The sequence below is a fragment of the Pholis gunnellus genome (genome assembly GCF_910591455.1).
Source record: "Pholis gunnellus genome assembly, chromosome: 22".
NCBI lineage: Eukaryota > Metazoa > Chordata > Actinopteri > Perciformes > Pholidae > Pholis > Pholis gunnellus.
The window spans coordinates 1543156-1556316 of NC_136549.1; the positions used below are offsets into that span (position 1 = coordinate 1543156).

Below are 13161 nucleotides of genomic sequence, written 5' to 3' on the forward strand. Positions count from 1 at the left end.
TAAAATGTAACCATAAGATTCATTTGTTGTCAAAGTAATTTCCGGGATCATTTTCCATCTACTGACTGGTGAATAAATCGTCCAGCTCTACTCCGCCACCACCACTGTTGACCTATAAAGTCAGGGGAGCACAGGTGACATGTACCTGAGGCTGTGGGATATTAGGGATTCATGCACACATGTTGAGACAGGATGTTGATGCTCAAACACAAGGCAGTGCTGTTCCCTCACTCTGTGAAAAACAACTTCCTCTCCTCTTAAATACACATAAATGTGAAATCCCTCCAGCCTATAAATGAATCCAATTAAACCAGAAGGTAATCATAACCCACTGAAACAGTTTGAGGATAAAAGGTTGCTGGTAGCTGGTCCTAACATGACCTGTTGAAACATGACAGGCTTACAATCAAAATCAACAATAGTTTTTCTGTGAATCCCTACTTTTTATAACAATTTATTGAGCTTGTTATTTTTATAATAGTTAACTGTTCAGATTCAAATGAACATTGTTATTTTGTTTGATAATCTTTCAGCACACAAAGTTAGTTCCCTGGTTGGTTGTAGCTGATGTTCCCTCTGGTTTGTTTTTATCGAGCCAAGATGGTGACAGCAGCACCAGAGATGAGCGCCGATTGGTTTCCCCGAAGCCAACATCTCCCCCCAAAGGCAAAGAAACAACAGCACAACTGAAATGTGAAAATACGTGTAACGGGAGACTGATATCTCTGGTGTTGTGTTACATGTTTTTGAGTTACGAGGTCGACGCTGACGAGCGGCTGTGCGTCTTGGAGAGGGCAGGGACGCCACAGACGCGCAACGGCAGCAGCGCAGTCTGGTTGGAGCCGGCGTTTGAGATCATTCAACACACCGTGCACCGGATGTCTGAACGGATTGTGGGATACGACGGGACGACCTCCACCTAAACCAAAATCTTTCCGTCGTGAACGATGGACATCCTCCTCGCCCCCCCCCCCCCCCCCCCCCCCAAAAAAAATAGCCACGAAAGCGTCGGAAGAGTGAAAATCCTGGAGCTTTTGTGAACAGGACTGTGGGTTGTGTGCGCGCGTCGGGCTCGCCGTTACCTCCCGACTGCACTCACCAACTTCCCCCGCTTTCCATCAAGTCATGTCTGATACAGAGCGATGGGCAAGTTTGACGACAACGAGAGGATAATCCTCAACGTCGGGGGCACCAGGCACGAAACCTACAAATCCACCCTGAAGACCCTGCCGGGGACGCGCCTGGCCCTCCTTGCCTCCGACTCGGACATCGACTCCGTGCTGGATCAACTGCAACAAGTCCCCGGCTTCATCGAGTACAACGCGCGGACCAACGAGTACTTCTTCGACCGCCACCCGGGCGTCTTCGCCTACGTGCTCAACTACTACCGCACCGGGAAACTCCACTGCCCGGCGGATGTGTGCGGACCGCTGTTCGAGGAGGAGCTCTCCTTCTGGGGCATCGATGAGACGGACGTGGAGCCCTGCTGCTGGATGACTTATCGGCAGCACCGGGACGCGGAGGAGGCTCTGGACGTGTTCGAGCTCAACGTGGACAACGGGGAGGATGACGACGAGATAGGGAAAAGGCTCGGCATCGAGGACGTGGCCGCCGACGGTAATGTCAGCATCTGGAGGAAGTGGCAGCCGGTGATCTGGAATCTATTCGAGGATCCCTACTCCTCCAGAGCGGCGCGGGTAAGGGCGCACCGCTGCGTGTGGGGCTCTCCAAACACGCACAGTAACCCTCAGTTCACACCTTCTTTTCATTCACAGTAAAGCGCTGTATAACATGTCCACATGAACACGTTAGTTTTAACCCCACAACCAGAAAGGGTAAAAAAAGAAATCTCATTTACAAGTCAGTATAAAGTGGCAGAAACTTGTGAGATGTCTTGCAAGTGGTATGAGGTCATCTCTTTCCAGCCAATTTATGGTGTGTGAATGATGCTGATACAATTTACGTCTACTGAAGTATTCTGCCTTTTTTAGACTCATTTCAAGATCACACTTGTTTTAGAGCCTGATTTGGGAACAGGTGCAATTATCACTTATAAAAAAGGCAGATTTTTCCGTTTGTCATATAAGCAAACAAGATGTTAACACCGTCAGGATGGATATTGATAGCTGTAGTGTATTTTAGGTGTGGAGGCCTGTGCCAAACAGAGTCTATAGCCCACATTTGTTGCACACTGATGCTGTTTATTTTAGTCATGCATCCTCTATCCGTGTTACTCTGTTGTGGCAGTTGCAAGGGTCTTGTTTATTGGGCTACGGCTCTAGAAATGTCCCATCAACAGTCACGGCGTGTTAGTTCCTCGTTTAGATCTCATTTAGAAATGCTCGATTTCTGAATGTGTGGGACCAAAATGAGTTCAGTGTCTCATGCTGGTAATAAGAGAGATGTTAGCTTATGAGCCACATGTGGCGTCTTCTGACATTTCTTTTTGATCATCATTAGTTGTTGTTTTTTAACACTCCGGCACAATAGTAAAGTGTGTTGTAAATAAGTTTTAAGTTTTGAGGTTTGATCTGGATGGAGTGCAGCTCAGAAGCATGCACTCTCAGATTTGACATCACACTTGACAAAACACCAGTTTGAAAATAACACCACAAAAAACACGAGTTATTCTCTGATATAATAAATCAATACATCAGCTGTTCATCAGTAGTTTTTCGAATACATAAAATCCATTGTGTTGAGTGGCCTTAATATTAGCGTATTAAAGATCAGCAGTTGTCTCTAAAGACCAATCACCTTTTCATTTGAGACCCCCACTGTAAGTGAAGGACAGGGGCTCCGCTCAGCTTGTCTCTGGCTGCTGGTGAATTCTGGGTAATGGATCGCAAATCGATCCCTCGCTGACGTGTTTCAGGAGCGACTACTGGCTGTGATGTCATGTTGTGTGAATGGAAATAAATGCAAAACAGCCACACACGTCTTCGTGATGTCACAGGCAGCGTGCCATTGTGATGCAAACACCCACGGTTAAAGCTGAAGTGTTGAAAGGAGCATTAACACAGCAGCAAACACATGTTTTCTGTGTAAAGATATAGTGGAGTAATGTCTACCTGAGCAGAGAATGAAGTCACTGTCCATCAGTGTGACTTATTATCACAGCTTGTCCTTGCTTTATTGACATAGCTGGGCTGGCCGCGTGTGCTTTTGTGCATGAGAGCGTGCCCCACTTGTTAGCTAGCATTGCTCTCATTCGGCGGTTACAACTGATAACGCCTTCCCGTGTCCCCCCTCAACACTGTGGGATGTGTCAGCACTTTTGCCTTAGTTTCTGCTTCTAGCTTCATCAGCTATGAGCTCTCCGTCAATATAGGCAATATAAATGCTCCCAGGCTCAGATCTTGCACCTTTAATTAGTTAAAGTTTGACTGCTTTTTAAATAATGTAACACTAAGTAACTACAAGAAAGAAAATTCTAATGTTTTATATCTGCTGTCAAAGTACCTGCTGTGACATCACTGATTGGGGTGTGGCCAGAGGTGACATTGCCTGGAAGTTTCAGCCCCTAGAGGGCAGTGCTGCAGCAGTTGTTTAAATGTCATTTTACCCCTTTAAGGGTCAAATATATAAACAGTGTTTGGAATTGAATTTCAAAAAATATTATTTTTAGATCAAATTTGATTTGATCTCATGGCAAAAAGCAAACCACTTCTTCTTTGCCATGCTTCAAATAATTCATATAATTTGTAATTTCGGAAGCCTCCAGAACAGCATTCAAAGGAATAGTTCTACGTTTTGAGAAGTACATTTACGATAGTCACTTTCTCGCTGAGTTAGAAGAAAAACCATTTCCACTCTAATGTTAGTCCAATGAATATGCAGCTACAATGAGGATACTGTTAGCGTAGCTTAGCATACAAACTGGAAACTGGAGGATCTACAAGGAGTCTTTCAAATACATGCCCATCCGTGTTTTATTATCTACGCCAACTATTACTTAATTGTAAGTTACTATTAGCAACCACGGACGCATTTGGCTCAAAGTCACCAGTTAAAGTGATGTGGATGTTTGAGGAAGGGAAAAACTGTCGGAGAGAAGATGGCTCTCCAGCATTCAGTATTGACCCTCGAACTATCCAGATCAAATCCAGATTTTGTGTTTGTCCAGAAAAAAAAGAATTTGAGATATGGAACCCATAAAGTGAAATGAACATTTATCCAGGAGGATTACCAGAAATCAGTCAGTGACTGGCACTGATGAGTTTGTCCTGTTGATTCAATCAATATGTAATTGTTTCCTCCATCGCCTGATTCCAGAGTCTGACTGCCATCTAGATTTTAAACTGAAGGGGAGGGGTTTGGGCTGGAGGAGTGTGCGGTGTAGGTGAGGGTGGTACTGGCATTGACCTTGCCCCACATCAGTTGTCTTCCTCTCGCAATTCATCAGTGGACATTCAGTAAGGATAAGAGCAGGGATTTGTCTTTATGTGTGAAAGGACTACTGATACATGGTGTGTGCTTTATAATCAAAAGAGTGTTGATACTTGATATTACACCCAGATATTATCCCTAAAGCTAAATTTGAGGTTACGTTAACATTACATTACAGTTCAATAATTCATTTTTTAAAGGAAAACTGGAGATGACCACAATTGGTAATTTCTTGTAAAAGTTTTCCGGCGATCACCCTGCAGACGGAGGAACTAGCGGGGATGTAAATATTGAGTTAGTTTCAGCGACGCTTCACTGGCAGAAGGGAGCGGTTGGAGCCGAGCGCTCATGTTTACAACGCGCATATATCTGTCTCCCCGCACCCCGACACCTACCCAGCAGGCACACACAGAAACAAAGTCCCGCCACAGTTCCCTGCCACCAATACCACACAGACGGCAGCATCTGTTTTCTTGAACTGCCTCCGTGTGAACCAAGTTCCCCGATGGCGGTTCCACCTGCATTCACGTCAGGCCTCAGTTTGGTGTCACGGAGGCAGCGCGCAGATTTATGCCCTTTGTTTGCTCTGTTATTAAAGGCCATCTGGCTTTTTAAAGTAACTTTCATTAACAGAAAGAAGGCTCTGTGATGTGTCTGAGAGAACGTGTGGTGTGAAAGTGAGCATGCGTCTTAAAGAGCACCCTGGGGTGCTCTAATCCGCCCCCTGATAAGGGGGCGTAGAGAGTAGCGTTGAATTATCCTCCATGGAAATGAAAGGTGTGATTTCAGCCGTGTGACCCCGTGCCAGTGGAAAGCTCAGTGCTCTTACACGCTTCACCTTTGACCCCGGCACCACAGATGTGACAGTATACTGCTCAGAGGCTGCTCTTTAACAGCAGACAATCGATCGCCATTAGCAGAAAGGCTCTGAGTCATCATGGACATGGGCTAAAGACATCTTTTGTCTCAGCTTAAAATAAGGTTGGCCAACTCTATTCAGTCAAAAGTTGTCTTCTTAGGTGACTTCTTGTCCGCTAAAAATGTAAGTTTAATATAAAAAGCAAAAAAAACTTAAAGAGAAAACAACAAATGAACGAAGAGGATGTGGTGTTTGTATTTTTACAAGGCTACTGCATCTTAATAGAGGTGACCGAGCACCACGCTGTCTATCAAACTCTCATTTGATTACAGTAATTACAATGTATTCATTAACTTCATTAACAGCATAATAACTGACATCAGACCACCACTCTGTGTCAGATCAGCTGGGCTGTCAGAGAGCCTTTCATGGGTCTGTTTCTGCAGGTAAGCAGAAAACCCCCCAAAAGTGCGACCGGTCCCTTTAACCAACTTGTTCTCGAGTGTTCATGTGCCAGCAGTCAGTGGTAGCGGGCGTTTTCTTCACTGGGCTCCCCACGCTGTTTCTATTGTTGTAGCCGTCCTGTTCTCCCTCTGCTCTCAGTGCTGCCTCCTGAATCTGCAAGCAGTGTGTGTTTAACAACGGCTGTTGGTGTGTGTTCACTCGTCTGCGTGAGATAGAAAGAGCGAGAGCTTCTGGTTGATTTTCCTGTTTATGATTTAGTTTTTCTGTTTTGTTTTTCTCAAATGAAAAGAGTGAGACTCCAGGCCGACGGCTGTGTGTGTAGATGTATGTGTTCTCCAATGTGTTAATCTGTTTGCTTGTTCCTCTCATATCTCTGTAGTTGGCCATTGCTGGATTGGAATGGTAACAAAAAATACATGAAGAAAACAACAACACCTTTGTCATATTTAGGTTTAACCGATGCCTGACTCTGTGTGTGTGTCCCCGCAACCCCCCCCCCCCCCCCCCCACCCTCCCATGAACCCATCTGAGACTGCAGCTTGCTTTCTTCCACTTAAGAGGTTAAAAACCCAAACAGTCTGGGTGCTGCCTGCCACACGCCTGAAGATACCACAGCCGGGCTGCACGCTCAGCCTGCCTGTTGTCATGGCAACATCATCGCTCATCACCACGGCCTGTTTTCATTCAGATCTGTCCGGTCTGTGAAACTGATTGATTTGAGAAACCTGCTCGACCATGAATCCTTATTGCCCTTGCGTGCTAGCTTGTTGTTTTTTTAGGCAGCGATGCAAAAATACGAAAGGGTGTCAGAGCATCACTAACACAACCAATCCATGTGTGCATGTCTATTTAACTGCTTTCGTACTGCTGTCAGAGGGGACACGTGGTGATGTGCCTCAGCGTCTTTACTTTTTCTTCTTGTCTAACCAGAGCTACAGGTGTACAAGGGCCCGCCGGCCTCATCAGAAAGCCCAGTGGAATCAAAGTCTGATGTTGTAGGAGGCCAGCAAACAGACGGCAATGCCTTGCTGAGTACATACAGTCTGACGCGTAAACAGCAGCAGACCTGACGCCGGGTATAAGAGAAGGGCAAACGGCTGCCCAAGCGTGGACGGTGACGGCACGCCGCTGGGCATGTTTGTAGGCGCTGCCAGCCACGTTAATCTGCCCCGCCGATCATCATCCTGTATTAGCTCAGTGTACAACAGCAGTGTGTATAAGGAAGACTTTCACATTAACACTTTTGGTTGTTAAAGGTGTAATGTGAGAAGTCTCCCTCTTTTTTTCCTTTTCTTTTTCTTCAACATTTGGTGGTGTAGTCGTTGCTAAGCGCCCATCACTGTGGTGTTCATGCACTGCAGTTTGCATTTATCAGCCGTCTGTGATGTCTTCTTCACTGGCAGTGCACTCTGAAAGTATTATAATAAACATAGATTATCCGGTAAGTCACACATTAACTTGAACACTTTTGGTTTAAATTGCAGTTCATGCCAATTTTAGTGAACAGGATATAATGTAGTGGCATCACTATTGTCCTTTATTATATTGTATTTACTCCTATGATGAAGAAGTGAGCGTACACCACCAACAGAAATGAGGAAGTGCAGGAGTGTGTTTTTGTGCTCCTACAAAAGGGAACGCGAGAGGCCTGTTGGATAGTTAATGAAGGAGACTTGCCTCACAGTTGTACACTATATACAGCATCCCATCAGGCCTCTCTCTCTGTCTGTCTGTCTGTCTGTCTGTCTGTCTGTCTGTCTGTCTGTCTGTCTGTCTGTCTGTCTGTCTGTCTGTCTGTCTGTGTTTTGGTCTCACACACACATACACACTCCAGCGAAATGAAGAACATGCTCACGCTGTCACTTGCAAAGGGGCTTTTAAATTATTACGCAGTAGATTAAAGTGGCATATATGATGGCTGTGGTACTTGGAGGTCTTAAACCGGGTCCCCATGACGGATTCTTTCCCTTCGTGTGGCCTTTTTTCAATTTTTTTGATGATTGTAGAATATTCATAGGGCAATTAGAAATCTGTTTTTAAAAAGAATAATGTTCTTTAAAGGTTTATCACATTTGCTTGGAATCATTTCAAATTGTATCTCAAAAGCTTTGCCTTTGACGTCTTTTGGTTATAAATACTCGAATCATTGTGTTTTTTTCAGTTTAACCATTTAAAAAGGAGAGAGGCAGGAGGAATGACGTGCGGACGCCTTTAAGGATAAAAGAGTATTGGATTGTGGGTAACCATTACCTTGGAAATCTCTTCGTCCTTGATGGAATAGCTAGTCTCTGCTCTCAGAAAGATCAGTTTTGCAAATTAGTCACAACACCAGTCGGCATGATATGCATTTGATTACGAATGAAGCATCTTGAAGCATGAGTGCATGTATGACTTTCTATGACGACAGTGCTCCTCGTTGTCTCATTAAGGGTTTCTACAGGTGTTCGTTCAACAGTGCGTATGACATGAGCAGTGCATTTGTTGACTTGCTCCCACCCACCTTCTTCCTACAATTTCCAGGCCTGCAGGTGCTTGCCTCCAAAAAAACAAACAGAACAAGGGTTAGTCATCCGATCGTGTGAAGTGTTAAAACGCTGTGTGTTTGTAGTGGAAATGTGCGAAAAAAGAGTTCTCGGTGTGACAGTCACCTCAAAGTGGAAGACACGGTGGGTGGTTTTCACTAAACGCATACGACTCAATGTCATCGAAATTGGACGAGCTTTATTGCTCAATTTGCAAATAGAAAATGGATGTCACCCGGAGTGAAGACGGCGAAGAGCGCTGTCAAAACAAGAGCGGATCAAAGAGAAGGAGAAAGGTCTTCTTCTTTGATGTCCATCTCAGCAGGCGGACACCCTGCCAGAGACCGGATTATATGGTAGATGGATATGCTTCAGAGTCAGAAGTGCACTTAAGAATGGGTTAGATAAGAATTCAGTTCCATGCATTTATAAATGTGATGGCATGCTAAAGGTATACTCCCCTCGTCGACCGTGCACCACCCACCTCCCGACATTGCCCCGAGCTCCGTGATCCACTGCAGACGTGCCCATTGTTTGGGCTTGATGCTGAATAATAAATGCTCATCAATTCACTCTAAAAGATTGAGCTCTTCCCAAGGACAATGGATTTAGTGAAAGTTCTTTTCTCTGGCACCAACTGCACAACCCCGACGCTCACGCATTTAAAGGTAATTAATAAGTCAGACTGTCGGGCTGGTTTGTATTTCTTGACAATGTCCCAATTGACTGGCTGAGGCTGAGTCGCTGTCGTAAAGAGCACAGCAGGAATTCAATGAGACTAGGGCCTTATTCATGAAGCTTCCTAGTACAAAGAATTGCTCCTATTGAAGAACTTCTAAGAAAGTTCTCAGAATGATGTCATTTTCGAAGAATTTCCCCTTAAAGTTTAGACAAGATAAAAGTTAGGGTATGAGAGCTCCTAAGGTGAAAAACTGTAAGGAGTAGAAAGGAGGCCTTTTAAGAGGCTTACGAGTTTCTCAAGCAGAGGAGAAAATGGTGAAAAGACAAGAGACATATTCTCCAAATGCTGAATGACAGTGAGATAATGAAACACTACAGATTAGATTGTGCAGGGATGTTTGTGGTTCATCTCATTAGACATGCGCTCACAACTCCCATCCAACAGGGTTGGAAATAAAAGTGATCACACACACCTGTATTAACGGGGCAGTCTCGCAGCAATCTAACAGCACCATAAATTACATTTATATAACCACAATGACACAAAATCACATTTTCCCCATATTTTTAAGATGACAACATAAAATATGACAAAAGACGAAGCTTCTTTCGAAAGCCTCAATCAAAGCTTCAAAAGTTAAAAAAACTGTGATATTCAATGAATGTGACTTAGTTCAGTAAGTTCGACTCGCCTTAATGCCGGCGTAGGAAAAAGCGATTGCCGATCATCCCTTCAAACGTCAATATATGATCCAATCACCAATCAGCACAAGCCTGATATGCTTTAAGATAAAATATATATATATATTCCTGTCTGTCTACCTCTTCTGTCTAGGGTTTTAAGTCCCGTCACTTAGCAACTGAAGGCTGATCCAACCTAATAAGCTGCACAGCCTTCAAACCTTTTTTTCCACCTATAAGCCACAGTGTAAGTATTGAGGAAGCTCTTTCCCACTGCTTAGATGAACTCATATTTGGTAGGAATGCAGCCACAGAGCCCTGCACACTTCACAGGCAAGGGTCAGTCCACATTGTCAGAGAGGTCTTTACTGCATCCTCAACACCGTCTTGGTTATCTGTCACATGTATAGCACGGTAGGCTCTTGGGTGACAGCACAGGCTGCAAACAGAAAAAAATGTCTCACCAGCAAGGAGATGACAGGGGCGTGATGTGTACAGAAAGAGTGTTAACTCGTAATAACGGTGACCGTCTTTGACAGCTTTAAAGAGGATCCACCGTCTAATACAGCCACATCTGAACAAGCGGGGATCAATTAGGGCACCTGTGATGTCGAATCAACCAAGAGACGGAGGTGGACAGAGCGAGAGACAGGCGGACAGGGGGCGTGTCATGGCTACAGTTTGAACTGTATTTAGCACTGCTCTACAAAACATTAAAGTGCTTCACAACCTAGAAATAAAACCTAAAAACCGAGATTTGTTTTTAATGCCTTTGCAACTTTTTTCATGTTGTCTGTATGTCCATCCCTCCATTCATCCGTCCCATTCTTGTAAACGTGATATCTCAGGAGCACTAGCAAATTTCTTCAAATAAGGATGAACTGATTAGAATTTGTAGGTCAAATGTCACAGTGACCTCATGTCCATGTGGGGTGACTGTGGTTAAGTGGAGAGCAGGGCCGTTCTTCAATCAGAAGGTCGGTGGTTCGATCCCCGTCTCCAGCTCCGTTAGTTGCGTGTCTATGTGTCCTTGAGCAAGACTCTTAACCCCAAAATTGCTCCAGTATATGGATGAATGTGATAGAATCTGAAATTGTAAGAGCGTCTGCTAAATGACTGTAATGTCCGTCCCATTCTTGTTAAAGCGATATTCTACGAACACTTTGGGGGAATGTCTTTAAATGTATCATTAGTGACCACTTGGACTCATGTATGAACTGATTATAATTTGGTGGTCAAAGGTCAACGTGACCTAACAAAACATTTTTGGCACACAAATGTCTAATAGGATGAAGTGATGACACTTTGGACAGACGTGGATGCTGGAGGCATTTAGCCCTGAGCCGGTATTTCTAGTTTTTAAAGTGCTAACAATCTAAAACTAAAGTCTAAAACATAAGGTGTCAAAGAAAGTATAATATGAATAATAATTAAGTGCAAGTTATTAAACACTGAAAAGGCAGGAAGAAAAATAACAAACTTATATTAGTATTTCAGTGACGAGTTAAACTTACTGCCACTTCCTAATCGGAGCCAAACTCACCATGTGTATTGATAAGTGTTCTGTTTGGATTTGGATGTTTATTGTACGGTTTCCTTTATTCAAAAGGATACTGTAAGTCTCCTGATGTTTTACATTTTAGTTACTGTCAAAACACTCCATGAAAAGTCCAAAACTAACTGCATGTATCCAACTAACAACTAGAGTGTGTGTGTGTGTGTGTGTGTGTGTGTGTGTGTGTATAAAACCGGAATATCTTCTCCCTCTGTGCCATTGTTGGGAACGAAAAGGAGCGTGTTTCAGTTATCAGCATACAAAAGTGCAATAACATTTGGTTTGCAAACACTTGAAACAAATAAGGTACTTTTTAACAGCAGTATTCCCTTTACACAGTAGCAGTTATAATACAGTTATGATTCTGATAATAGATATTCAGCCGGTGTTCACAACTTTATTTCATGTGTGTAATAGATGCAATTTGAAATATACTTCTTGAAAACTGCAAACCGATCTACTTCATGTTTTTTATGTTTGTTAAATTCTCAGTAGCGATAACTAAATGATATGCTTATTATACATTATATACAAACATTATACAAACAAAACACTTAAAAAAAATAATGAATCATTTATTTTTTGCTTTTTTTGGTATGTTGGTCAGACACATATGCAACGCTGATTAGCGTAATATGTGTGGTATTTGTTATAAATGTACGTTGGTACATAGAGGGTGATAAGAAGCTGTACCTGGTGGGCCTTAGGACCCAGGGGAATGTAGGTGAAGCATGGAACCTGTAGTCTGTACCGTGGCAGTAACGTGCAGCATGTGGAAGTTATGCTAATAAAGAGTTGCAGTTAAGAGCAGTTTGTTCTCTCGTGCTTATATGATTATTTAAAAACACAACAATACGTATTTGATATTGTCACGATCCTGTAACGAGACTGCGTTAACGCACGATAATATAATTGTCGGCGTTAATTAATTAACGCGTTAAAGCGATAATAACGCGTTAACTTGCCCAGCACTAACAATAACCTAAATCTGCCCAGACTCTTTACATTACTATGAGTAGATTCCGTGGTCTGATCGGTCGGCCCCATGCGGCACAGTGATGAAAAACTCTGTCAGAGATACTTCCTTCGGCTCAGTAAGGGAATGTTTCTTTCCTTACAGCTGGAACAAAGGCGGCTTGGGTGGAGAGGAGAAATGTGCTTCTCTCTCTCTCTGAAGAATCCGTTTCTTCTCCCTTTCTCAGGAAGTGAAACAAAAACAAAACAAAACAAGTCTCTATTCGTCCAGCGCATACAAAACTGTTTAAACTACGATTTTTCTTTTTTAAACAGCAACGTTGCGTTATTGCCTCCTTACTTGCGAACTGAATCGCATGGACTGGCATAGAGGTGGAGGTGAAACACGGTTTTGTAAAAGAAGGACTGAGCCACAGGGGGTCCTGGGGTGTCTGTGGCCCTCGGCCAATTAGATCGCAGTGTTGATGTTTTATTGCTTTCGGATCTAAACATTGCTTGGAGCTTGCTCCTATCCCAAACTCAGATCAGGCTGCAGATTGCTCTGCAAAATAAGAAGGCCAGGTTCCTTAGTCTCAAAGCACATGGTCGGCACATGGCCCCAACACCATAGAGCTCCATTGTTGTCCAAAATCCATTAAAAGCACATCAGAGAGACACACTGTTTCATTGGGTGACATGTTACTTCATCACCACAGACTTTCACACTGTAGTTCATTTTGACCACATACACCGTGCTGCTGCCAGAAATACTCACTCTACAGCACCAAATGAAAACAGTCCCCAACAAATGCTCTATTTCCTCCACTTTAAAAAAAGATGATGTCGTGTGTTAACTTACGTTATGTCTTCTCTGAATTTCTTTGGTCTTACTCAAATATATTATCATCATTGACTTATGCTGGCTCAGAGAGAAACAACATAAAACATTCAAAGCTCCTCGAGGTACCTTAGAGACCAACCTCTTTTCTATGGAACTGTAACTATATTAAGGTTGTTATAAATACTGTTAATGTAGCTTATTTCAGAACTGCCAG

At 43.4% G+C, this 13161-nt stretch overlaps 1 protein-coding gene across 5 annotated transcripts in view; it reads left to right on the plus strand.

The window, feature by feature from the left end:
- Window positions 1-1142: 1142 nt before the first annotated feature.
- Window positions 1143-13161, plus strand: part of kcnc2 (potassium voltage-gated channel, Shaw-related subfamily, member 2) — a gene marked incomplete at its 5' end in the record, with an annotated part of 100467 nt that continues 88448 nt past the window's right edge. For all 5 annotated transcript variants that reach the window (XM_079183989.1, XM_079183986.1, XM_079183987.1 and 2 more), the window contains one exon: window positions 1143-1697. In XM_079183989.1, coding sequence (XP_079040115.1) covers window positions 1143-1697 — 555 coding nt within the window. The remainder of the gene's footprint in view (window positions 1698-13161) is intronic.